General features: G+C 45.9%; 1 protein-coding gene across 1 annotated transcript in view; it reads left to right on the top strand.

Moving 5' to 3' along the window:
* The window catches only part of calcr (calcitonin receptor), a 37,145-nt gene extending 11,709 nt beyond the window's left edge, over positions 1-25,436 (top strand). Inside the window, exons 2-16 of the mRNA XM_084696950.1 lie at positions 8,239-8,304; positions 10,237-10,384; positions 10,944-11,051; positions 12,163-12,266; positions 12,728-12,884; positions 13,264-13,374; positions 13,671-13,783; positions 14,149-14,240; positions 17,097-17,223; positions 21,574-21,727; positions 21,923-21,983; positions 22,105-22,171; positions 22,500-22,718; positions 23,334-23,375; positions 25,181-25,436. Of these exons, the coding sequence (XP_084553076.1) occupies positions 8,260-8,304; positions 10,237-10,384; positions 10,944-11,051; positions 12,163-12,266; positions 12,728-12,884; positions 13,264-13,374; positions 13,671-13,783; positions 14,149-14,240; positions 17,097-17,223; positions 21,574-21,727; positions 21,923-21,983; positions 22,105-22,171; positions 22,500-22,718; positions 23,334-23,375; positions 25,181-25,402 (1,770 nt within the window). The 5' untranslated portion in view covers positions 8,239-8,259 and the 3' untranslated portion in view covers positions 25,403-25,436. The remainder of the gene's footprint in view (positions 1-8,238; positions 8,305-10,236; positions 10,385-10,943; positions 11,052-12,162; positions 12,267-12,727; positions 12,885-13,263; positions 13,375-13,670; positions 13,784-14,148; positions 14,241-17,096; positions 17,224-21,573; positions 21,728-21,922; positions 21,984-22,104; positions 22,172-22,499; positions 22,719-23,333; positions 23,376-25,180) is intronic.
* The last annotated feature ends 436 nt before the right edge of the window (positions 25,437-25,872 follow it).

Below are 25,872 nucleotides of genomic sequence, written 5' to 3'. Positions count from 1 at the left end.
TGGGAACCCAAAACAAAAATCAGTTGAAAACACACAATGTTTAACTGGAGTTTCTGGGTAGTCTTTCTCCTTCTCTCCGTCTCTCCCTTTCTCCTTCTCTCCTCCACATTCTCTCCATCTGCCAACAACAGCCTCGTAGCTGCCTGTTTCCTGACTCTGTTTCAACAGAAAACAATGAAGCTGTAGTAGTCTGTTCCTGTGTGATGTTTCAGAACGCGCGTTAACCACATTATCTCTGCGTCGGGGTTGGTAATTGTGTTTTACAGTACATGATCAAGGGATCTTGTGGTATTGCGGTCGAGGTTCATTTCATTTAGAGAGCGTAGCGCTCACCAGATCTAGGTTTACATCTTTGTAAGATTTTCCTACCATGAAAAATTATTTAGTGTGGAGGAAAAGAACAAAACAATTGTATTGTTCTCCATGGGGATTGTTTAGTGTGTGTAGGTTTGTGTGGTGTATCTACATGTGTGTGTGTGTGTGTTCTGTTTGTATTGGATCAGACAGGAGTGATGCAGCCCTGGGCCCTTCATGAGTTGACTGCTGTTCTTTTCCTCCATCTATTCTCCATTCTATTTCTGTCGTTTTTATTGTTCTTCCGCCTCCTCTACATCCATCTGAGGAAGAGTTCCACTGACTACAAACAAGCAACACACACATACACACACACACACACATACACACACACATACACACATACACACACACACTAGCGTCTCCAGTTTCTCTCCAGCATGTTGCTTTTCCAACCTGTGTTTTTCCATATCTAGATTGAGTGGGAATAAGTCTGATTTCTGGCCTTTTGCTCTGTTCTCCAGTCCTCTGGGGTCCATTATCTGTCCTGCTTCCTAGCCCTTCGACCCCTCAGGGCTTATCTTTTATCCATGACTTGAATGATCCCTCACTCCTAAAGCTTGTGGACAGGGCCGGGCCCTTACCTGGAGGAGGCTCTGCATCCAGGATTCTTTATCTGGCATCATTTATGAGGCCTGGCGGAGCGGGGCTGATAGGATCACGTTTGGGCCTGCTGGCTGACGGACATCTCTGAGAGCCGTTCCAAAAAACGTTTCGAGCGACTTTGATATCCAGATGTTGGCTCGTTTGTGTCTTCTTCCCTTTTCTTCTTCTTCTGTCCTGTGTGTGTGTTCTCCTCCCTGTGTCTGCCCAGGCCCAGAGCCCTGGATCTCCTCCCTGTGTCTGCCCAGGCCCAGAGCCCTGGTTCTCCTCCCTGTGTCTGCCCAGGCCCAGAGCCCTGGTTCTCCTCCCTGTGTCTGCCCAGGCCCAGAGCCCTGGTTCTCCTCCCTGTGTCTGCCCAGGCCCAGAGCCCTGATTCCCCTCCCTGTGTCTGCCCAGGCCCAGAGTCCTGGTTCTCCTCCCTGTGTCTGCCCAGGCCCAGAGCCCTGGTTCTCCTCCCTGTGTCTGCCCAGGCCCAGAGCCCTGGTTCTCCTCCCTGTGTCTGCCCAGGCCCAGAGCCCTGATTCCCCTCCCTGTGTCTGCCCAGGCCCAGAGTCCTGGTTCTCCTCCCTGTGTCTGCCCAGGCCCAGAGCCCTGGTTCTCCTCCCTGTGTCTGCCCAGGCCCAGAGCCCTGGTTCTCCTCCCTGTGTCTGCCCAGGCCCAGAGCCCTGGTTCTCCTCCCTGTGTCTGCCCAGGCCCAGAGCCCTGGTTCCCCTCCCTGTGTCTCCCCAGGCCCAGAGCCCTGGTTCCCCTCCCTGTGTCTGCCCAGGCCCAGAGCCCTGGTTCTCCTCCCTGTGTCTGCTCAGGCCCAGAGCCCTGGTTCTCCTCCCTGTGTCTGCTCAGACCCAGAGCCCTGGTTCCCCTCCCTGTGTCTGCCCAGGCCCAGAGCCCTGGTTCTCCTCCCTGTGTCTCCCCAGAGCCCTGGTTCCCCTCCCTGTGTCTGCTCAGGCCCAGAGCCCTGGTTCTCCTCCCTGTGTCTGCCCAGGCGCTGGCAGCTGGGGTGCCGGGTGTCATTCTTCATCGGTCCTCGGCTGTCTGTCCTTTTGGAGGGAAAAGCAAATGTCATCGGCTGACAGATGAGATGTACACTTTCAAAAAGCCAAAAAGGAAATGAACAAGGCTCCACTGAGGAGAAAGAGAATGGAGAGAGACAGAGAGAGATAAAGAGAAAGAGAGACAGAGGGAGTTTGGAGAGAGAGAGGGAGATTGGAGAGAGCAGATTGGAGAGAGAGGGAGATTGGAGAGAGAGAGGGAGATTGGAGAGAGAGAGGGAGATTGGAGAGAGAGAAAAAGAGAGAGAAGACTGCCTTTCCACAGTTCTATTTTTGTTTGCCCCAGAAATACTCCTCATGCTAGGCTGATAGACGACAGTGAAAAAAACATTGAATTAATCCAGGAAATCATTAAATAGTCACAGAGTCCTTCCTTAACTGTCAACATTTATTATTCAACTGTTTATCTGCAATTGATGTTTGCGTGACTGTAACAAACACTTTCGAAATAATCTGCTCCTTGTTTTGTGAAGGACAGTGTGCAACGCTTAACCCCCTCACGTGATGTCAGTCCTCGCTCTACGTTCTACAGCTGCACCCACAGCACCCTGCTGAAGATGAAGCCAAATACATTTTTAAAACATCGAAATATTCGTCTGCTCAACAGCTTGAGTGACCTAATTGCGGCTATTGTAAAAAGCCTGTTGGTTCGACAGCGGAGCTCTGGTTGTTTACCTACTACTCCAAATGCAGTACTTGTCTTCAGAGAGCCAAGGACCTTTGTATTGGCTGTGGATGCTTTGTTTCATAAATTATTTCTTTATTGTGACAAGCACATCAAGCTTGTGAATTGCACGATGTACTGCTAACTGCAAACAACTGAACAGCAGAACTATTATACAATACAATTGGGTCGCAAATCCATCGTATTGTACAATTGAATAGCGAAACTATTCTACTACACAATTTCTATAATACAATTTATGGCATTTACACCACAATGAAAGGCGAAGACTCTACAGATGGAGAATGGTTTGATTATCTATGCAGCATCAGCTTGGCACAACATAATGAGCTGCTTTGTACACAGCTAGCTGGTGTTTCCTTTTATCAGGAAGGCACTAGAGCCGCAGACGACTCAACATTCGGTATTTGATATCCTCATCTTCAGGGATTGTTAGACTTTAGCTCGGTGATATAAGCGTTATGGCAGTTACGGCTCATGTTGGGTGAGGGGTGTGTCTGTAACTAGCGGCCCCTCGTTTAACGACACCTGATCAACACACTAACATGCATCTTCATCACTATCAGACTAAACTAATCTTCATGCTTCATGTATTTTTTATACTTTTAAAAGCTGTTGTTTCTGTCGTGGACACGAAGCGGATTCAGTGAATGTGGGTACATGTTCCTTGTCGAGAGCTGAGGATCTCGGATGTTCCTCGATCAGGGAAGAACAGGTGAAGTTCCCCAGTAGGACCGGGCGGAACGTGACAAAATGTCTCACGGAGGGTGGTCTGAGGGAGAAAGCAGGGAAGAAAACGGAACCCACTTTACCTGGAAAGCTCAACTGTTGCTACTGGCAACAAAGCTACTATCGACCACCCCTGATATGAGGAGAGATGCAGTCTTCTATGTTCCTTGTTCCGTCGGAACTTTCCTTGAACCTTTTAACCGTTTTGTCCTGCGCGCACCTCCACCCTCAGGTCATCCAGAAATGCCATGGTTGTGGTCAGAAATACAGAAATAATAAGGTCAGGAAAGATGAACGTTGTTCATTTGGAATTTGCGTGCTCACAGCACCAGCAGGATGCTATGATTACAACAACAACAACAATAGCAGTCATGCTCTCGTTCAGCTGTGATCAAAAGCCTCGTACAGAGGGGGTTTTGAACCTGTAGATCTGCTGTCAGATGTAAGAGCGACCCTCAGGACCCCCCGCTGAGTCTACGAAAGACACATCTTGGAGGGTGAAGGGTTTGAACTGCTGCGAGCAGCTGCTTAATGCTTTGACTCGAGGAGTGATTTTCGATTTGTTAGCTGTCCTTGGCTGAATAGTCGTGTACATGACACAATGGAAGGTGACAGGTACCGAAGTGGTTTGACCTGCGCTGGCGAACAAAACATGATCACTTCTCTTTTCAGAAGCATTCATCTAAAGACCTTTTCTCCATTCTCTCCAGAGACTGAAAACTAAGTAATTAGTTGTTCATTTCATTGTTGATGAGGAAAACTGGAGGTGGGAATAAGAAGTGTTCATGCTTACTGGAGCCAAGCCCCTGCAAATCAGGTTTATCCTGAACACAGCACAAATATCTTTGTTATAAATCTGTGCTCAGCTGGAAAGTTTACAAATTCTATTTACTTTTCTGATTGATACGCATGATATGAGAGAGAGAAAGAGAGAGAGAGAGGAGAGAGGGGGAGAGAGTGAGAGAGAGAGATAGAGAGAGAGGACAGAGAGGGGGAGAGAGAGAGAGAGAGAGAGAGAGAGAGAGAGAGAGAGGGAGAGAGGAGAGGAGAGGGAGAGAGAGAGAGAGGGTGGGGGATAGAGAGAGAGGGAGAGGGGCTTGTAAAGCTTCTCTCGGGCCTCTGAACCAGACCCACATTATGGATCTCTCATTTTAGAGGGCTCTCTCTTTTCATCGCAACCAGCAGCTCTGAATCCATAAAGTCGTGGTGACATGGAAGCTGTAAAAGACAGGGCCGCTGTATGATAAACCACTCTCACTTGCTGTTTTGCTTCAGTCACTTTCCTATTGTTGCATGGTTTCCATTTCTCTTTTTATACGCCCGTAAGTTCAACCTTCTTGGCTTTCAGGATGCTAAAGACGTGTCTGATCATGTGGGACCAGCTGCGCTGCACGTGGATTTTCTCTCTCTCTTTTCTTTGTCTCTCTTTCTTGCTGTCTCTCTCTTTCCTCTCTCTCCCTCCCCTCTCTGTCTTTGTCTTATTCTCTCTGTTTCTCTCTCTCTCTTTATCTCTCTCTCTCTCTCAGTCTTTCCATATCTTGCTTGCTGTCTTCCTTTCTAACCCTCTTTATCTCTCCATTTCTATCTTCGAAGTCCAGAGTGAGTGACCGATTAGGTGGCAAGGAGACTTGTCACTATAGAAGCTGCCAGCTGGGAATATGGAGTCAGGGGCAGACAGACAGACAGACAGACAGAGAGGCAGGCAGGCAGACAGAGAGGCAGGCAGGCAGGCAGGCAGGCAGGCAGGCAGGCAGGCAGACAGGCAGGCAGGCAGGCAGGCAGGCAGGCAGGCAGGCAGGCAGGCAGGCAGGCAGGCAGGCAGGCAGGCAGGCAGGCAGGGTGATAAACAGACAGACAGGGTGATAGACAGACCAGCCAAGGTGTAATTCTGTATTCTACTGCGAGACAACATTCCCCCAGCTTTGATAATATGAAAACCTTTTTTCTTAGGGGGGATAGTAGGGTCTTCTGTTGAGCTCCCTGTATTAACTTTAAAGCACATTTATTTTGGTCTGCTTTCAATCACGAAATGAATTTTCTCAGGCGGTCGAACAGTGATAACAGAGCAGGATGATAAAATGATAAAAATAATGAATACATAATATTCAACACATTTTCCATCAAAACAGATGCAGGAAGTTAATCACACAAACATAATACACAACAATGTTTAAAAATATATCATATTTTTTAACCTAGAATGGTCAACAGTGGAAAACCTTACTTATAAATAAAAACTGATTGTTATAATTATCCAGTGTCCTCATTTAAAACTAAGTTGCTATTTCCCCAAACTAACACGTGTACTGTACCATAGTATACTGACAACCCCTGGTTCTATATTCTATAACTCTGCCTAGACGGAGATCATTGTGGGATCTAAAAGTAGAAAGGCCTGGGGCGATCTAGCTAATGTGTACCTAGGAAGTGAACTGGGTAATGGTTGGGAAATGGATTTTCTATGTAGTTTGGAGAGCAAGCAGTCACTTCCGAACTGTGTGAACCATCAGACTTGTACTGATGTGCACACACACCAACTGTACAGTACACACACACAGAGACACATGAAACACAGGCGGTTCACAAGATCATCCATATAGTCTCTATATGTTTCTATCCTTCACCTCGGGAAATCACTTTAGCAACGCAGAGCAGCAAGTACAGATGCTGCTTCAGCTGCCCTTCATCCTGCGGAGACTCAGTTTAGGTTTAGAGTCATCCACTCCCTCTCTGTCTCAACCACACACAGGCGTCAACTGAAACGCAAACCCACAAACACGCACACGCACACACATGCGCGCACATTTACATTTAGCAGACACTTTTATCCAGAGCGACTTACAGTACAGGGACATTCTCCCCGAGGCAAGTAGGGTGAATTGCCTTGCCCAAGGACACAACGTCATGTGCACCAGCCAGGAATCGAACTGGCAACCTTTAGATTACTAGCCCGATGCTCTACCCACTCAGCCACCAGACTCCCTCCACACACACACTGGCATTACAGACACACCACACACACACCCTGCACCGTCACACACACCCTGCACCGTCACACACACCCTGCACCGTCACACACACCCTGCACCGTCACACACACCCTGCACCGTCACACACACCCTGCACCGTCACACACACCCTGCACCGTCACACACACCCTGCACCGTCACACACACCCTGCACCGTCACACACACCCTGCACTGTCACACACACCCTGCACTGTCACACACACCCTGCACTGTCACACACAGATAAACAGGCATCAGCAAACACTCACACACACTCCCGGCTGCCTTCCTAGGAATCCTGCGATACAGAGAAGTCAAATCTGAGGTAAGACTGTACACACAGTGAAGCTCCCAGCCAGATGAGTGCCTATTCTCTGATCCCTGGCAGTCTCCTGCGATCAATCTCGTCCTTCACCATCTGTTGGCCCTGTTGATTCCTGGTTTGGCCATTTACAGCAACAACATGCTTTTTCCAAGTGAACTGTTTGACCCTGTCCCGAAAGATCTTCTCAGATCTCTCTGAATGTATGTCACTGCTGGTTCCTGTTGAGATACACCACATTATCAACACTGGTGTCAATCTGCACATCGTCCGTCTGAACAAGGATATTAGAACGTTGAGTCATCAAAATCTTCTTGTGGGTAGTTTCCTGACACAGAATGTAACAAACCACATTATCCACTGTCACAGTACAGTACGTGACTCGCTCTGGTCTTGGGTTAGGATTTCTGCTCTCATTCCCAGGGACTGATCGTGTCATGGAGTAGATGGTATATATCTAATGTACTTGGTTCTATTCAGACCCTATATAAAAGCTTTTCATGGGCATGACATGTTTCTGGGAGAACATTTTGGCACACGTTAAACACTCATAAATAATCAGCTGTTCCTTTCTTAAGGGAATTGAATGAAATGTGAAATCTGTCAGCCTTCCATGGAAAGTGCCGGCTGCATCCTAAGACTCCCAGCTTTGCCCCAGACATGAGGAACGGCTGTGCTGGAACCAAAACTGGTTTCAACGGTTTGTTGTAACAGCAGGTCATTAAGACGACGCAGTAGCTCTCTCTGCTCCAGGTTATGTATGAGGGGAGAGCCAAATAGTTTAGGTTGCTTTGCCTCTCTGTGGGAGACAAACAGGGTGACAGTAGGGGCTGTATGTGCCAAAACAGGGGGGCCAGGTAGATTCCCAACCCCCCTCACAGACCCCATTCCCTGTGGAAGCTCAGCTGCTGTGGTGGACAGGAGGGGGGGCGGCTGGCTGGTGGGTGGAAGAACTCTGATAGTGTCTCATCCTGTCTTCTGATGCGTTTAATCAATCTCTTCTATCGTCTTTGATCTTCAATTTTTTCTCTTGCTTTTCTTTTCCTGTGTACGTGCGTGCACACATACACCCACACACACTTTAAATGCAGGCGCACACACACGCTCACACCCACACACATACCTGTACGTACATACACAGACACAAACATACTGTGTACAGACACACACACACACACACACACACAAAGAAACAGGAAACAGGAAGTCTTCATGTGTTCATATCTATGTACACACACGCAGGCATATAGACAAGCAGACGGGTTCCACTGACACAGCATTTGACCCGAGTGCTGGTTCACTGTGGTAATGCACATAGCCCCAGAGTGCATCATATCTACAAGGTATCTCCTCAGCCACAAATAACCTGATTCTGTTTGTGTGTCCAGTCAATTTTTAGGGAGTAAAAGAAGTTTAGAAACTATTTTTCTGTTAAAATTCAGATGAATCTAACGATTTCCCCTTCATGTTTTCCCCTGTGTCCACAGGTGTAGCTGAGAGACAGCAGGATGGAGTCAGCCTTTCTTCTCTGGCTGGGGTTGTGCTCTGTGCTGGTGAGTTTAATCTTATTTCCCCAGCGCTATAATTGTTCTCATTAATCAGTTACATGTTGCATCAGAAAGTAATCATTTTCTCACAGTAACATGTAAAGCTTTCATTAATTTGACCAAATGTTGGAGTCAATAGTTTGGGGATGAGTGATTGTTGAGGCTCAGCAAAAACCTGAAAGATTAATTTCATGCAGTTCACTAATCTACTCACTGTAATTCCTTTAGTTTGGTAATGAGGAGTTAAATGTTCCGTGAACCATGAAACTACAGATCTGAAATTATTGTGTGTGTATGTTCTACATCCTATGACAAAAGATAGAATGTGTTATAGAGGCAGTGTTATTGCCCTGTTCCCTTTCTCTATGCTTGTGTTAGTCAGTTGGTTTGTTATGTTTGAGAAACATCAGTAATTGCTATCTCCAAGATGATGAGACACCGACTAATGTTGCATTTCACAGTGAGGGAGCTTTTGATGATGTCATGATAATAAATGCGTGTGAATCGGCCTGTTTGTGTTGTGTTGGTGGGGATCTTACAAGAATGTTGTAACATGATGGATAATGCCTGACTGAATGCTCTTCCACACATCATTGAAGTAACTGTGTGGGAAGGGCATGGACCATGTTGGTTGAGGGTCTAATGCAGTGACCTGGGTTTGATTCCGGCTCGGGGAATTTCTGCATTTCTGTTTTCCCTTCTCTCTCTCCTTTTCATTTCTTGTCTCTGTCCAATAAAGCAAATAAATGAAAGCTCCCCAAAAAACATATTCCTAGAAAAGAATAATGTTCTGTTACTGGCACCTTCTCTGCGTTTATAAACCGTTATTGTGCTTTATGTGTTTCCCATCGCGGCTGTAAAGTTTCCCTTCCTCCAGGCAGCTGTTGGGACAGCGTGGACTGACCTAATCTCCTGGGGCTGACCGCGTCAGAAACTAAAACAACACTTGTTGTTTGGTTTCTTCCGCTCAGGTCGAGTCCTCTGACAGTGGTGGTGGCCTAGTGGTCGTATGTATGACGTCATTTACTTCAATGTTTGGAGTGACATCATATGTACGGCTGCTAAACTGCTACATGGGACAGCATCGGCACCAACACGCTCCCTGAACAAACTCTGTCCATCCGACCGAGGTGTTTGTGTTTTTTTGACCTTTTTAGAGTGACTCTAAAGTGTCATGTCGGAATAATTCGCCAGGAGAGTTCAGTGGAAAGCAGCACGCGAGCACGCGCCTCCTGCATTACGGAAACGCGTCCCAGTGGAGAGAGGGAGAGTGAGAAGAGGAGGATGGAAGTGATCTCGGCAATTAAACAAAGAAAGAAGAGCGCTAGTTCCAGGACGATCTCTCTGAGCATTTATGTTAATATTCATGCAGAATTAATTAAAAGCGAAGCGGCTGAGAGGACCGAGCCTGGTGAAGTGGCTTCCTTTTCTCAGAAGAGAAACGCGCAGTGCGATGAGTCACCCTGGAGTAGCGACGCCCGACAAAGATGCTGTTTGAATTTTGATTCTCGTCTTTGTGGGCAAGGGCCACTATAACGATAAGCTTCTCAACACACACACAGGCCGTAGTTCAGCCTCTTCATGAACCACAATGACCAGATTGGAAGAAGCGCGATCCCGCCGTGAATTTTTAAACAAACTTGTACAGCGTTAGAAGAAATCCAGTTGTTAACTTCAGATTGGTAGTTGTGCACCTGAATTGTGAAGCACTTGTGTGCGCTTGACTTTGTGATGTCTGTGCCCAATCAATTTAGACCATAGTACCTAGCAAATTTCACAGTCAAAACAACAAAGCCTCGTTGATTTCGATAAGCCGTGACGCTGCTAGCCAATTCCTCTCAGACCCGTCTGAAGTTGCTCCATGAGCAACACGAGAGCCGTCCTCGGTGTTGTGTTTCGGCCTGAGCTGAGGTAAGATTGTGGTTGTTGTTTTCACAGTCTGGAACTGTCGCCCAACACGAACTCCCACCAGACGCATCACTCAGGCCGGTGTTGACCGCCACAGAGGGCGAGGGCCACGCCACAACAGAGGGTCAATACCGATGTCTGGAGCTGTCGAGCCGAGCTCAGATGCACAGCAGGACAGGTGAAGCTTTAATCACATTTTACTGCTTAAAGGAGAGGCTCAGATTGGATTACGCGGAGCTTTTAGAGACAGTAGCGGAGTTGACACTGTAACCTCTGTGTTGCAACGTATCCATTGTTATCCAGAGCGACGTACAAAAAGTGAATCAAGTCTCCCTCGACGGTTATCTTAGTGGTCTGTGGGGGCGGGTCGGTGGTTAGAGCATTTGACTCCAGATCGCAAGATCGCAGGTTTAAATCCCCCTGGTATCCCCCATAGTATAACCAGACAGACGCACAGAGTGTCTCTAGCAGTCAGGAACATCTTAACTCGTTTAAGGTCATGTGCTTGACAGCTGTCTTAGCAACGTGAATCCAGCTCTATAGGATGTTTCTGATGTTTTAAGACTGATGTAACATGAATACAACTCTAGGATGTTTGTGAAAACACTCATGGCGAATAAAATCCCTTCTGATTCTGATTCTGAGGATGTTTCTCAGGTAGAATGCAGACTTTTCCAACCAGTGTGTTGGGTAGGTCCTATATCTGGACAGATTCCCCAGAACGTTCTCTCCTGCAGGTGTGTATTGTGGGAGAGTGTGGGACGGAGTGCTGTGTTGGGAAGACACCCCTGCTGGGACCTACGCTACTCAAACCTGCCGCGGTGACCCGGGTCTGAACCCGACAGGTGAGACGAAACACCCATCAGTCACTCAGGCCCTCAAGCTCCTCTGGTCTCTCTGGAGACCAGCCCTGTGCTCCTTCACAGCTAGGAAGAGCCAGAGAGGAAGTTGGGAAAGTTTTCTGGAAAAGGTTTTTGATCTAATCCTCCTCGAGAGACACTGATGAACGATCCAATCTGTGGAGGGTGGGTAGTGGAGGGTAAAAGCGCTGGGGAGCTGACAGGAGATGATGTCGTGGACGTCTGGGTCCTCCTGTGCAGCACCAGGAGACGAAACTGAAATAATGACCTCATCCGGACTCACCCCAGAGACCGCTTTAGCTCGGCAGACTAACAAGGGTGCTGGTTGGGTACTTCCTGGTTGGAAGCATGGACACATTTTCAGCGGGATGAAACTGGGATTGAGGGGAATAGTCAGTTGATCCTGGCTGTGTGAGTGGGGAAGTGTGAACTTGGACGGAGATGCAGAATAGGGGATTATCTTTTAGGAGAGGATGGAGAGCTGGGTTAGGCTGGTTTCTGATGGGAACATGGGGATCTCACTTGGGTCTCGTTGCTGCCTCTGTCTGCAGCCAACACTATAACTCTGGGTTAAACTCAGCTTTTGTTTGCGGAAAGAAATTGCACGTTAACTCAACTTGAAAACCTCTGGCTAGTCCTTTCCCACTGCTAATGAACTTCCGAGGCTTCATAAATAGCCATTTCTCATAACCTCTTTACCACAACTAGATAGACGCCTGGTGTAGCAATGCTAAAACTAAATAACATTTAAAACTAAATAACATTTAGTTAAAAAAGGTTTATGGTGCGATTGACACTGAACCAGATGGTTAAGCCAGTTGTGTTGTTTATAGTTTATAAATGTTCTGCATTTAGCAGGCACTTTTACCTCTCATACAGCATGGAGACTTACTCAGCTTATGGAAGTTAATGAGGTCTCCCCAGAGGCAAGCCCCTTTGCTGCAGTTATCAGACAGTAGAGAAATACCATCATCCTGTCCAGCCTTTAGTAGCCGACTGATGGATTCCTCAGGTACCAGCAGACATTACTCAGAGCTGAAATTACATCGCTAACAATTAACGTTGACATTCTTTCTTTTTCTTTTTTTTCCCCCAGAAAAAGTGTCAAAATATTGTGATGAATCTGGTAATTGGGTCCAGAGTCCCTCCATTAATAAGACCTTGTCTGGCTGTCGGGGGCTCCCCAAGGACAAATTAAAGGTAATTGGAGATTGATTAGTTTCCTGTGATTAACGGACCAACAGAAGCTGAGAGTGTTGTGGAGTACAGCCAGACAGATGCTCATGTGGCCACTGTGTTATGTTGTCCATACTAGTTGTCATATGTACATCTAAATAAATTTATTAATATCAATGATTGAGATATAACGAAAGTTTGTTCAATAGCTAGGATGAAAATGTAAAAACCTTGATATATTATAGCAGAGACGTGGCTATTGAACAAACAACGATCAAATATCGTAATTATTGATATCAATACATACAGTACCAGTCAAAAGTTTGGACACATTTTCCCATTTTTAGATGTACACATGACATAAAATGTGGATTTGTAGGCTAAAAGTATATAGATATGTAAATATGTCCACATTCCTGTTTGATGTTACATGAATACGTTCTGATGTTTAGTTCGCCGCCCTCACGTGTTTGCGTGCGTCTCAGGTGGGGACGGCCCAGGGGGTTTCGGACCCTGAGCCCACCTCGGAAAGCAGGGTCAGTCCCATGGCCACCCAGAAAGAGGAGGAGAACAAGAAGATCATCGACGGCCAGTACAAGTGCTTTGAGAAGATGCACAGAGACCAGCCGTACAACAGATCAGGTAGTGAACACTCTCACTGTGTCTTTGTGGCACATTTAACTCAAGCTAAGAAATGTTATACTTAAAGTATGCTTGCAAGGTAGTGCAAACATACTTGAAATGTATTGAATATAGTGTGATAATTATGCGACTAGACTACATCAGGTTTTAAGAGCACTTCCAGTTGTGCAGAAACATATCATATCATGTAATGGGAATGTATTCATCTCTTATTGAATTCGTTCTCATTTCATTTAAATGAGATTTGTTCAGTTTTTTCTATCTGGGAACCAGACAGTATCTCAACACAGGACCATCTGAATGTCAAGGTGTGTTTTAGTGGACTGTTGTACCGTCACCAGGTCTTAAACTGGGTGTGTTTGGTGTGTTGGTGGGGCAGGTGTGTACTGTAACAGGACCTGGGACGGCTGGCTGTGCTGGGACGACACCCCTTCTGGTACCTTCACTTCTCAACACTGCCCCAACTACTTCAGAGACTTTGACCCCACAGGTAAGGAGAAAGAATGCCCCCCCTCCCCACCCCACCCCTCTACCCCGCCTCATCCTACGAACGTTGGGCAGGCTCTCTGAAGGCTTGTTAACTCCTCATGAGAAATTCATCACTTAGCTCCAACATTAGACTACATTAAAAGAGGATTCAGGTTCTAAATATTCATACGTGAAATTGAATTATTCATCTCTTCAAATGGAGGAGCCGTAGGGAGCTTGGCAAGATCGTTTGGATGTTCGAGCGCCTCTCTTAACGTGTGTCTTCCCCGGGATCGCCCGTTTCTTTCTGTACGTCAGAAAAGGTGACCAAGTTTTGCGGAGAGAATGGTCAGTGGTTCCGGCACCCTGAGACCAATAGGACCTGGTCAAACTACACCCTCTGTAACTCAGGAACCAAATACAAGCTGAAGGTGAGGAGATGTCGAAGCCAGCTGGCACTGTGTGTGCGTATGACAGGGGATTAGGTTTTCAAATGTGGGTGGGACAGGTTTGGACAACTGAGGATCTCATGAATCTCATGATCTCATGACTGTTAAACATCATTTTCTTTTTTTTTTAAGTGTGTATGGGGTGGGGGGGGGGGGGGGACAGATTAGTCGTTTTGTGTCAAATGAAACGTACGCCCCTGGTTCATGAGTTGCTACAAGTCTGAAAACACCAAAAGGATTAGAAACTACAAACTCTGTCTTCTGAAAATGTGCCATGCCAGTGAGGGCTGATGACGGCGTGTGTGAGAACCCTCCTGAAGTTCACGTGGTTCTCTGTTTCCTCTCAGATGGCGTATATTCTGTACTACATGGCCATCGTGGGTCACGCCTTGTCCATCGCCTCTCTGCTCATCTCTCTGCTCATATTCTTCTACTTCAGGTATTACTCCTTTGCTACCTTGAGCCAGAGTCTGTATTCCTGTTGTCTTCACAAACTGGTACCGATGCTGGAGAGAATGAGGAGGATGGATGATGACGAGGAGGATGGATGATGATGATTGTGATTGCCATGTTCATGCTCAGGTTCTGTCTTTCAATCAGACGTCGAGTGATTTCATAATTTGGTCAATCATTTGAAAATTGTCTGGAGCGCTTCTGACAATGGGAACTTGATGTGTTGTGTCTGAATGTGTCTCAAACACAACGGTCTACATTGTTTATATACAGCTAATGGACATATGTGCAGTACAGTGCCGTACGAGGCTCTGGAAGTGGCGTGCGAGCTGTGTGGCGTGCTAGCTGTGTGGTGTGCTAGCTGTTTGGCGTGCTAGCTGTTTGGCGCACTAGCTGTTTGGCGTGCTGCAGTGGTTCTAGTGTTTCCTGTGCCGTGGGATCTGCCATGTCTAGATGCAGTAATGTCACTTCCTGGTGGTTTTGGTCTCCTCAATTTCATGCTAACGTAGTTTGCCACATAACCACTTTCAGGGCAGAGTCATTTCACAGGGTACTGTGTGAAGTCAGGACCTTTGAGTCATCGGATCTTTAACGTGCACTCTGAAAACAGGGCAGCTAATTGGAAACGGAGCGACGAGGTGAATCGGGAGTTAATGTTCAGCTTCACAGGAGTTAGAAGAGGCGTGTGAGAGCCAGGCCTGACCTGGAGGATGACAATATGACCATGTTTTAAAGAGATATTACATCATATCATGGATATCAAACCTTCTTGTATGTGAGTTTAATCCACAGTGACTACATACCAGCAAGATTTCGATTGAGTCCATATTGGTCCAAAACAAGATACACACGAAACTATATAACTTTTTATGCACCATTATGTGCATAAAGTTTATGTTTGGCAAAGTAATCTGAGCTGCAATTGGGATATTTTAATGTGTTTAAGAATCCTGTGGATCCAGCAATGGTCGGGTCAACTGTTCTCCAAAGCAGCTGCTTTGTATTTAGCAGGTACATTCGCAGGACATTTCCATTTTTCCCAGCCCGTCTCCAAACGAAGACTGGGGCTGGGGAAAAATGGAAATGTTCTGCAAATGTCCTGCGAATGTTCCTACTAAATACAGCCAGGGCAGCCACTGCACATGCAAGCGTGCACATCTCAGTAGCTACTTAATCATTTCCAACTTTAAGTTGTTTTTGTGGCAGGATTATATATTTAAGCGTTTAATAGTATAAAAAATATAACACAGCAACTACTACAGACTAGTCAGGATCTCAATGACAGTTTTTTAATGGTCAAATCAAGGATTTGAGAATATTCTGTATTTATAGTCAGGTCTCTTAAAAATTCAAAGTCTTAATGTGGTTTTACAGGTTCCAGATGTGAAGTTCACAATGGTATTTGACAGGGTACAGCTGCACTATCCTTATTTATGGGCTCACTTCAACACTGCCAGAATTCCCTTATAAAAAATACTCTGGCTAGCTGTAAAAATAAAAATAAAATTTGAGCTAAAAAAGTTTTATCTGAAAAGCTTAGCATTGTCAAAATGTGTACCATGAAACAGTGCAGTGTTGTGGATGTGAGTGATTCGGTATGATTAAATCCTGTGTTTTTATGACGGTAGCATTTCCTAAGTCAGAATGTCTACTGAATTCCATGTGATGTTTTGAGAACGTCCAAATGTTCTAATGGTAAATACAAAGAGAACCTTCTATGGTTTAGTCTGTTTTATCTGTCTCTGCATACAGTAGGACAAGTGCATAAGTGCTCTCAAATTACCATGTGCGAGCTGGGATTCCATTCCAACACCCTTGCTAAGTTGTCATTTAACAAGCTATAATCAAAAGATTTAGAGGGAAGATTGCCACATTAGTTTCCTAATGATGAGAAAAGAATTACCGAAAGTGTTCAGACAGAAAACAGATTTGGCAAGTTATTTTCTCTCAATTACTCTAGTAAACACTGTTCAAGCTGTCCTTAATTGCTTGTTTTAGTAGAGTGTGGTTGCCATGAAATGTAAAGCATTAGTTCGCTAACCAGGCCAGAAAAGGAAATGATTTTAATTTCACAAACTCATCGTTATGTAGATGATGTGGCCTTTTTGATTTTCTGAAACGGTTTTCACAGATGATTTCATGACTCACCATGCACTCACTGAGACTGGATCCACTCTGCCGAATCTTTAGTAAGCTCACCAGAAACAGTTAGACGAGCTCTTAGCTAATCTTCATGTCATGTTTATTCATATATTTCATCTTTATCTTAGACATCAATAATATATCAATCCTGATGATGTTTAAAAAACAGTTTTGTGTTTAACAAACTGTGTGTTTTTGCAAGTACACAACATGTCCACATGATACAAGTGGACACCTACAGGTTTAATCCATGAGACAGAACACTGAACATCTGAATATCTCATCAGGGCATCTGACGCCAGAGACTTCTTTCCGATGGTTATTTATGGTCCCATTTACTTCATCAACGACTGCCAAGTCTTGTTTATGGAATGAAATATGTTGATGTTTGCTAAATGCAGTATTTTTCATCTTGATTATTCATTATTTGACATATTTGTTGCATTCCTCATTTAAAATGAGTTTAACATTCATTTCTCGCAAATATCACATTTCGTACATTTGGAAATTGATCTTCGACCATATACGGGTCATAGTCTCCATAGGTTTTCCATTCACTTCAGTAACTTATGTAATGTCACCCACTACTGCTACAGATAGTTTCAACATTTTAAAGTCACGTTGTTGATGCTCGTGCTTACAGTACATGATTTTCATCTCTGATTAACGAATATTGTTTTTGTTGCTTGTTCTCTACCAGGAGTCTTAGCTGCCAGCGTATCACGTTACACAAGAACCTCTTCTGTTCCTACGTGCTGAACTCAGCCCTCACGCTCATCTCCCTGACCGCTGTGGTCAACAACCCCGACGTGGTGCAAAGGAACCCTGTAAGTCACATCTACAGCAGTCAGTCTCCAGGACTCAGGTCTATTAAAATAATCAGGTCTATTAAAACCTCACGGAATAGTTTTTTTTCTTCTAAAATACGTGCCATTGAACGATACAGGATGTATTTTCACACTGGGTTACATATCTTAATTTGTAAAATATATATTTTTTTAATAGAATAAAAATATATTTATATAAAGATATAAAAACGTTCAGGTTCAAACTAATTATTTGATAACCTGCTCACCGGAAGAAAAGCATGTGATAGCGTACACTTTGAAGAAGCAGTGCGAGTACATGCTGTGGGGGTCTCAGTCACTGCCGTAGTGCCAGAAGAGCCTCTTCACCAGTCTGTAACGGTGTTGTGACTCAGCCCAGAGCTGTCTGTCCAAGCGCTCACACATCATCCTGTCAGGGCTTTGAACCTCCGCCAGTCAGGCCTTGGAAGGTGAATTTCAGACGTGAATTCTTTGTGTCTGGAGGACTGTTAAGGTGATAAATCTATCTGGGAGGAATGTTGTGCTATCAGGGATCATTCCTACTGTGTCTGAAGTGTTGCTTTTAAGAGGCCTTTTATTACATCTACCTACAAAAGGAAATGGTCTGAAAACGACTGAGGGAGTTTTACCTGCTACATGGTCCTAACTACAGACTTTGTCACTGAGCAAATGTCTTTTTCAACCTCTAAAGACAAAAACCCCCAAATAATCTTGTTTCTTATTTATCCAGAGAGACACAGGGAAGAGTGGCAGGAAATTCCATCCTGCAAAAATTACTAAAGCAGGTATCCACCTCGATTCACAGATGAGGTCATGACGTGCTGCGGCTGTATTTGTCAAAAAATAATTCAGAACGCAAGAAAGAACCCTTTCCAAGAAAGAGAAATCGCGTTCCAAAGCAGAGGCCTTTGTTTTCTTGTCTAGAACAAACTGCTAATGGTCAGAGCTCACGGCACAGGCTGCGTCTGTTAAAGCAGAGTGGGAGCTAGGAACGTAAGACCCCATTATCAGGAGCTCTGTTGCAGACACATCGTCTGTTTCAAGTTGTTTTTCTCTGCCAGACAGAGAGAGGCTCTGGATGTCTGGGTTTGATTTCCAGCTCCAGCGCTGTGCTCCTGTCTCCGTACCTTCACGTTCCCGCGTGGGGAACCGGCCCGAGCACTAATCCATCTGGCTCGTGCCCGAGCACAGTGTTTACTCAGATCTCCCCACTTGACGTGTCCAAAAACTCTGGGGTGACTGACGGCTCACACAACCGCTACAAAGACTGAGTTCCAGCACGGTGTCCCAGTGGAATTGAATCCACCCCAATCTGTCTAAAGTTGGTTTGTGAGGACGGTGTTGTAGAAAGGCAGAACTGTTTTGGTTTCTGTGTGGTCTTTGACACATCAAATCAAAATCAAAATGTATTTGTATTGCCCTTTTTACAAGCAATGTCACAGAGGGCTTCACATCGCTGATAAAACTGCCCCTCAACCAACCTAAACCCTCAAGGAAGACAAGGAAAAACTCGCAGAAAAACTCACTAGAGGAGAAAAAATTTAAGAAACCAATTCAGTGAGAGATCCCCTCCTCCAGAGACGGTTGGTGAAAGAGAGGTGCAGAACACAGGCTAAACATAGTCATACAGCAGGGAAGTGTCAATGGGTGTTGAAACACCAAAATCCAGTGTTCAACTTGGCTCAGAGTTGATAAATGTCAGTTTAAGCAGAGGTAGCCACAGGGCTGGGGACTGTGATCAGCGCAGTATCACAGGCAGGGGGATGAGGAAAGGGACCGGGAACTCGCTGTTGTCCGTCAGAGACTGGTGTCCACTTGGCAACAAGATCCAGCGATGGCAGACTGTCACAGATCAATGTCCACTGACGACCACGTCCAACGTTGGCCGACCATCGACCAGGCAGGTCCTGACAGCTCAAACCCCCCACACCACAGGGGAGGTGTGGAGGGGAGACAGAGAGAGGAGAGCAGGAATCAGAGAATGCCAGGAGCAGCTAACAGTTACAGTATTATTAGAACGAGGTCCACACCGGTCAAGTGTGGACTAGTGCAGCAATTTAGCAGACCAAAAAAGGGTATTTAATGCAGTCCTAGACGCTAAGATAGACACATGAAGTGTTGCATGTTGGTAGTTGCATCAGTGGTTGCTGCAAGCAAGGTCATTACGACCAGGGCTTGGACACGGTGATTGAGTTTTGCTCGTGTCTTTTGGAGAACATGTTGAAACGCTTCTGTGAGGATGATTTAGGAGTGATTCAGTCTGCTGGGAGAATAGGCTTAATGTAGAACAAGAACTCTTTCTGTTCCCAGTGAGAACCTAGAGCCATGGTGGGCCAGATCCTGGCTGAGGCGGTCCCTAGTGTCAGGGCCCGGGAGATGGGAGGACCGTGAGATGCAGAACCAGAATGGCCCACGTTGGGTGCCTTCCAGTACAGTCTCAGTTTCAATGGATGTACTGAAGGGTGCATTTGTTTTATTCGAAAAAAAACAAGGAAGTAAAATAAATGAAGGTTTGAATGAGCAAACATGTCTTGCAGACAGTGGCGGTTCTAAACTAATTTTACTGGGGGGGCCAAGGGGGGGGGCAGTGTTTAATCAGAGGGTCACATTAAAAAAGGAAACGAATGATATTTAAACATTAAGTACTTAAATTTGCTTTACATTAAAATCATACAAAATGCTCTGGCTCTCCCTATTCCAGCTCCTCAACTCTCTCAATACCTTGATATGTTTCTCTAACTTCTTCGTTTACTGGGGCAAAAAAGGCTGCAATGTCCCTTCCTCGGTTTATGATGACTACTGGAAGAAGAAAAACGTGTAAAAAAAACCAACAACAAAAAACGTTTCTTTTTTTTCAGTCAGCTCAGGGGGGCCACGGGGGGGGGGGGGGGGGGGCACTGGCCCCTGTAGGCCCCCGTGTAGAAACGCCCCTGCTTGCAGAAAACATGGAGCAGAAGAGCCATGGTCCAGTCAGAGTGGAGGGAATAGGTGAGATTGAGGCTTTTAGGCTGGGTGTCCGACATCGACTCAAACGGTGTCTTTTTCTGAACGCCAGCGTCTTTTATCAGTTGTTCCATGCGTCCATCTAGAGAAAAAGCCCTTCTCCCAGAGTCTATTTTTGGAGCGCTCCGACTTACTGGTGCAGCCGGTAGTTAATCAGTGTAACTTTTCAGAAAGGCGCAGAAGTCGTCTCTGTCGCTCCGTTTGAGCTTGCCAGCCAGTGAGCAGTCTCAGAGTTGAAAACGTCCGTTAATGATTCGCTAATAGCTTAAGTTAGCCGTGTATATACTGAATTTGAATATTGTTTTAAACCAGCTAGCGGTCAAGAGAGGATGACGCGCATGGCAGCGCCCCGACAGAACTTTTCTGACAGAAAAACGACATGGACACGCGCCCAAGGCTCCAGTGTTTTTTCATGTCCAGCATTTATACTGCAGGGATATGGGATTAGTTCAAACCCATTGGCTAACACAATCCTTACATTAGATCTGCACACATTTTACGGAGTTTGAAAGACAAGAGAAAGCACGACAATAAGTTTCTAATAAAATATCACATTTGTGTGTACCGTTTGATGTTTGAGCCCTTGAAGACATTCAAGTAAGCTACGTAAGAGTGAATTATGTTTTTGGAAATGACAACGTCAACAAGAAGAGAAAAAAAAAGGATGTTATTTTTCTTGAGAAAGATAAAATACAAAAACAAAGATGTTTACTCTAATGGCTTTTAGCATATCTGGCTTGAGGTTGTTTGTTTTCCCAGTGGGGTGTGTATGGATTAATATCTTTTTCTCAGACAAGAATAATACCTGCTAATGATTTTGAGTCAGGGACTGGAGACTCATGCAGTGCTGACTATTGTGTTTTCCAAATCAAGCTAATATCACACATTTATTAAATCGCATCCAGTGACGCATTTGGATCAAACGCTGTTTTTGTTTTCACCTTCTCCATTAACAAATGACGTCAGGGTTTTGTCTAAATACAATTTTGAATGAATATTTGTCAAAAGTAACCTTGGCAACAGGAAGAGAGGGTGTTAGGCATGACCCTCTGCTCATCTTATTTCATGGGGTAACAGCTTAGTGGTTAGAGCAGGGATTTAGCTTTAACAATACATGTTCCCACTTTTGGGAAAACAGCTAATCTGTCCCCCTCACTTTTCACCAAGAAAATGAATTAACAGCCCTGTCCTCGGTTATTAAACAAATCTGTCCCAACGATATTTGAAAAAAAAGTCAGCCCCTGGGTTAGAGCATTTGCCGATCTAGAGATTGACGGTTCAAATACCCCATGCACTGTGTGTCACCTAGCATGAAAGCATCATCTAAGTCTTTGTGTTATTCTCCAGGTGAGCTGCAAGGTGTTGCATTTCTTCCACATGTACATGCTGGGCTGTAACTATCTGTGGATGCTGTGTGAGGGAATCTACCTGCACACTCTCATCGTGGTGGCTGTGTTCGCAGAGGAGCAACACCTGCACTGGTACTACCTGCTGGGCTGGGGTGAGTCTCTGGTATCTGCTGGGCTGGGGTGAGTCTCTGGTATCTGCTGGGCTGGGGTGAGTCTCTGGTACCTGCTGGGCTGGGCTGAGTCGAGTTGACAGCATGATGAGAACTAGAAGGACATAGAACCTGATCTGGGTGTGAAGAGGAAACCTCGTTCTCCTAATTCTCTCTCTCTGTTCTCTCTGGTTCTAGGTTTTCCCTTGGTGCCGGCCTCCATCCACGCTGTGGCACGGAAGAAGTACTTTGATGACAAGTAAGTGTGTGTGAGTGTGTCTGTGAGTGTGTGTGAGAGTGTGTGTGTGTCTGTGAGTGTGTGTGTGTGTGTGTGTTAGACAGCAGTCAGCAGTGTGACGTGGTGTGTTTCTCTCCTGCAGCTGTTGGATGAGTGTGGAGACTCATCTACTCTATGTGGTTCATGGGCCCATCATGGCTGCTCTACTGGTGAGCCAGTCTTTCTATATCACAGCCCTCTCCTCTCTACTTTAATCATATCTAGCCTGATCTGACTTCCTGTGTGTGTGTGTGTGTGTGTTTCTCTGTGTGTGTGCGTGTGTGTGTTTCTCTGTGTGTGTGTGTGTGTTTCTCTGTGTGTGTGTGTGTGTTTCTCTGTGTGTGTGCGTGTGTGTGTTTCTCTGTGTGTGTGTGTTTCTCTGTGTGTGTGTTTCTCTGTGTGTGTGTGTGTGTGTGTGTGTGTGTTTCTCTGTGTGTGTGCGTGTGTGTGTTTCTCTGTGTGTGTGTGTGTGTGTTTCTCTGTGTGTGTGTGTGGCAGGTGAACCTGTTCTTCCTGCTGAACATCGTGAGGGTGCTGGTGACCAAACTCCGGGACACGCACCGTGCAGAGACCAACATGTACATGAAGGCAGTGAGGGCCACCCTGATCCTGGTGCCTCTACTGGGGATCCAGTTTGTCATCTTCCCCTGGAGGCCAGAGAACCAGCTTGCGGGGGAAGTGTATGATTACATCATGCACATACTGATGCACTACCAGGTACCAGAGAGCCTCTGGCCTTACAGTCACACAGAAGGATTTATATATGTGCAAAATGTATTCATTTACATTTATTCATTTAGCAGACGCTTTTATCCAAAGCGACTTCCAAGAGAGAGCTTTACAAAAGAGTATACTGCCACACACAAATACAAAGGCAAAAAGATAAATATATAATATATAACAACAATATATATATATATTACCTTTAAACATCTGACTGGGGACAGTAGAAAATTAGCCTCTCTGGCTAACTCCGGCTCACTTACAGTTTTGCTGTTGATTGGTGTGCTTTGTCCCTTCAAAATAAATACCTAACACTTCTGCACAGTACTGCATATTATTGTATATCATTTATTATTAAATGGTACACAATTGTTTTTGCCTTACACTAAGTCTTAAAAAGTCTGTGATAATGGTTATTGTTGTTAGTTGAGGTGTCGTCACATGAGGTGAGGTGTGATCACATGATGTGAGGTGTGATCACATGATGTGAGGTGTGATCACATGATGTGAGGTGTGATCACATGAGGTGAGGTGTGATCACATGATGTGAGGTGTGATCACATGATGTGAGCTGTCACACGCACTGAAGTGTTCCTCTGTTGTTTCCAGGGTTTACTGGTGGCCACTATATTCTGCTTCTTCAACGGAGAGGTGAGAGCGTATTCCTCCGACTGTTTTCCACTTCAGTCAACTTCTACTTGAATGTTTCTTCACAGTTTTACATCCCTGATAACAGCTCCTCAGTAGTCAAATGCAGGAACGTCAACAGAGCCCTTGACCTTTAGTAAAGGCCAGCAACCCGGGCTCACTGTGAGACCAGGGGCAGGGGGGCAGGGGGGCAGGGTGGTGGGGGCAGGGAGACCGGGGGGGGGCTTGTTGTGATGACAGTAGAGTGAGAGCTGGTCAGCTGGATCAGAAGCCAGCTGTACCACAGGGTCAGACAAGGAGAACCTCAATCTATTCCATTCCCTCCCACCAGGTCTCCTGCTGTTGAGAAAGAGAAAGGGCTTGATTGCTGCAAACCACATACAACGCAAAAAAAAAAAGTATATATATATATTTTTTTTTAAAATAGATTTTTTTTTTTTTTTGAAATTTTTTATTTTAAACTGCCGTAATTGTGCTGGGGCCAAAACCCTCCGGAGACTGGTTCATGTTCGGGTGCTTCCATGCTCAGAAACTTCAAAGCTTCGCCAGCTCACGACCGTGTTACGAGATGTTATTCACCATGTGAGCAGGTCAGGGTGGGTGTGCTAATGACAGGTACAGCTGGCCTGAAGCGTCTGCAACCAGATTGGGGGAGGGGGAGGGGAGGGGGGCCTGTCTCTGCATGGGAAGTAAAAAACAACACGGATAAGAGGCCCAGCGAAAAAGGAGAACAGCATTTGAATACACAGCAGGTGGTATCTGGCACAGGCAAACACAAACACTGCAAATGAACCAAGCCTTTATCAGAGTTCTCCGTTTATTCATGTTTTAAACATAGGACTTCTCTTTTTTGGGCTCGCAGAGGGCTGAAAAGTGGGTCAATTATTAGATCATGCATGAGCAGCCAGATCTCATCAGCGTCATTTTAGTCCTGTAAACAAATTGGACATGTCCGGAGAAAAGAGATCCGCTTTCTAGAAGACAAAAGGAGCATTGACACACGCTGATGGCTTGGAGGGAGGGAGAATGTTTGTTTGGCTGAACTACATAATGACTAGCTGTGAGACATGGGTTTATGGGATCCAAGTTCATAACAGTGAATGACACTGGGTCCTAACTCCAGACCTGTCCACTGTGCTCAAAGCTTCTTTTGTCGGGAGAAGTCAATGTGGGGTTGGGGAGGAGAACATTCTGTATTTGTGACATTGCGTGAGGAGAACATTCTGTATTCGTGACATTGCGTGAGGAGAACATTCTGTATTCGTGACATTGCGTGAGGAGAACATTCTGTATTCGTGACATTGCGTGAGGAGAACATTCTGTATTTGTGACATTGCGTGAGGTTCCCGGTCCAACTGCACTTGTTTTCTCTTGTTTCAGAAACTCTCTGCTAATCAGCTGCTCAGGTCATCGGGGTTTTTGTGTGTCTGTGTTTTGGCTCCGTTGTTAGGGTCGCGTTGTTGAGGAAATTTAAAGTTCCCACTTCCCAGCCAGTTCTTGTGAAGAGAAACTGTGTCAAACTCGGCTTTCGTTTCCATTTTTAGACGCTCATTCAGAGGGTATCACTTCATCACGCAAGATAACGCGCCCGCTTCCTCTTCCAAACCTTTGTGGAGCTTCAGAACGGAGCGATCTGGTTTAAATACTTCTGTACGCTCGCCCAAACGCTCCTCAACTCTGAGTCTAATCAGTGGAGTGATATTGAACAGGACTCCCTGGTGCATCCAGTCAGTCCAAGTATGTCTTTAATGCCCTGTGTGTGTGTGTGTGTGTGTGTGTCTATGTGTGTGCTTGTGTGTGTGTGTCAGGTCCAGGCTGCCCTGAAGAGGCAGTGGGTGCAGTACAAGGCCCAGTGGGGCCAGCGGAGAAGGGAGCATTGCTCCATGCGCTCCACCTCCTACACCGCTACCTCCATCACCGAGGTGCCTGCCTTCATGTTCCACCACGACTGCAACACCGAACAGCTGAACGGACGCCACAGCGAAGAGTCTGAGCTGGTGGCTCTGAAGACAGGAGAGACGTACGCCTGACAGCCAGCAGAGAGCAGGACTGAGTCGTCGGAGGTCAGGGGGCAGGAGGGAGAGGTCAGGGGAGAGAGGTCAGGGGGAGGAGGGAGAGGTCAGGAGTTTGCTGAGGAGGGCTTGTGAAGGGACCCTCTGAGGTAAAGATCAATCCCCAGAACCTCAGAACACCACCTGCTGGGTTCAGACCCTGACAGGGAGGGGGGAGGTGGAGGAGGAGGTGGAGGAGGAGGTCTCTGGGACAGAAAGGTGGTGTCTGGCTGTCCCAGTTTGTCACACGGCTGCTGAGGAACACTAGAGAGGACAGGTGACTCGGACGCCACCTTAGGGATGTGACCAATCCTGATGCTGCTATACACCTGGGGCCCCGCCCACCCTCCAGGATGCCTGTAAAGATGACGATGGTCAGAATGATGAAGAGTGGGGGTTTTCCTCTCACCTATGCCAAAGGATGTGTTGGCTACCGGCACGAGAGACGT

The sequence above is a fragment of the Hypomesus nipponensis genome, chromosome 4, assembly GCF_054491055.1.
Source record: "Hypomesus nipponensis isolate SF chromosome 4, ASM5449105v1, whole genome shotgun sequence".
Taxonomy (NCBI): Eukaryota; Metazoa; Chordata; class Actinopteri; order Osmeriformes; family Osmeridae; genus Hypomesus; species Hypomesus nipponensis.
Note: the sequence above shows the minus strand (reverse complement) of the source record. Positions and strands in the feature narration are given on the sequence as shown.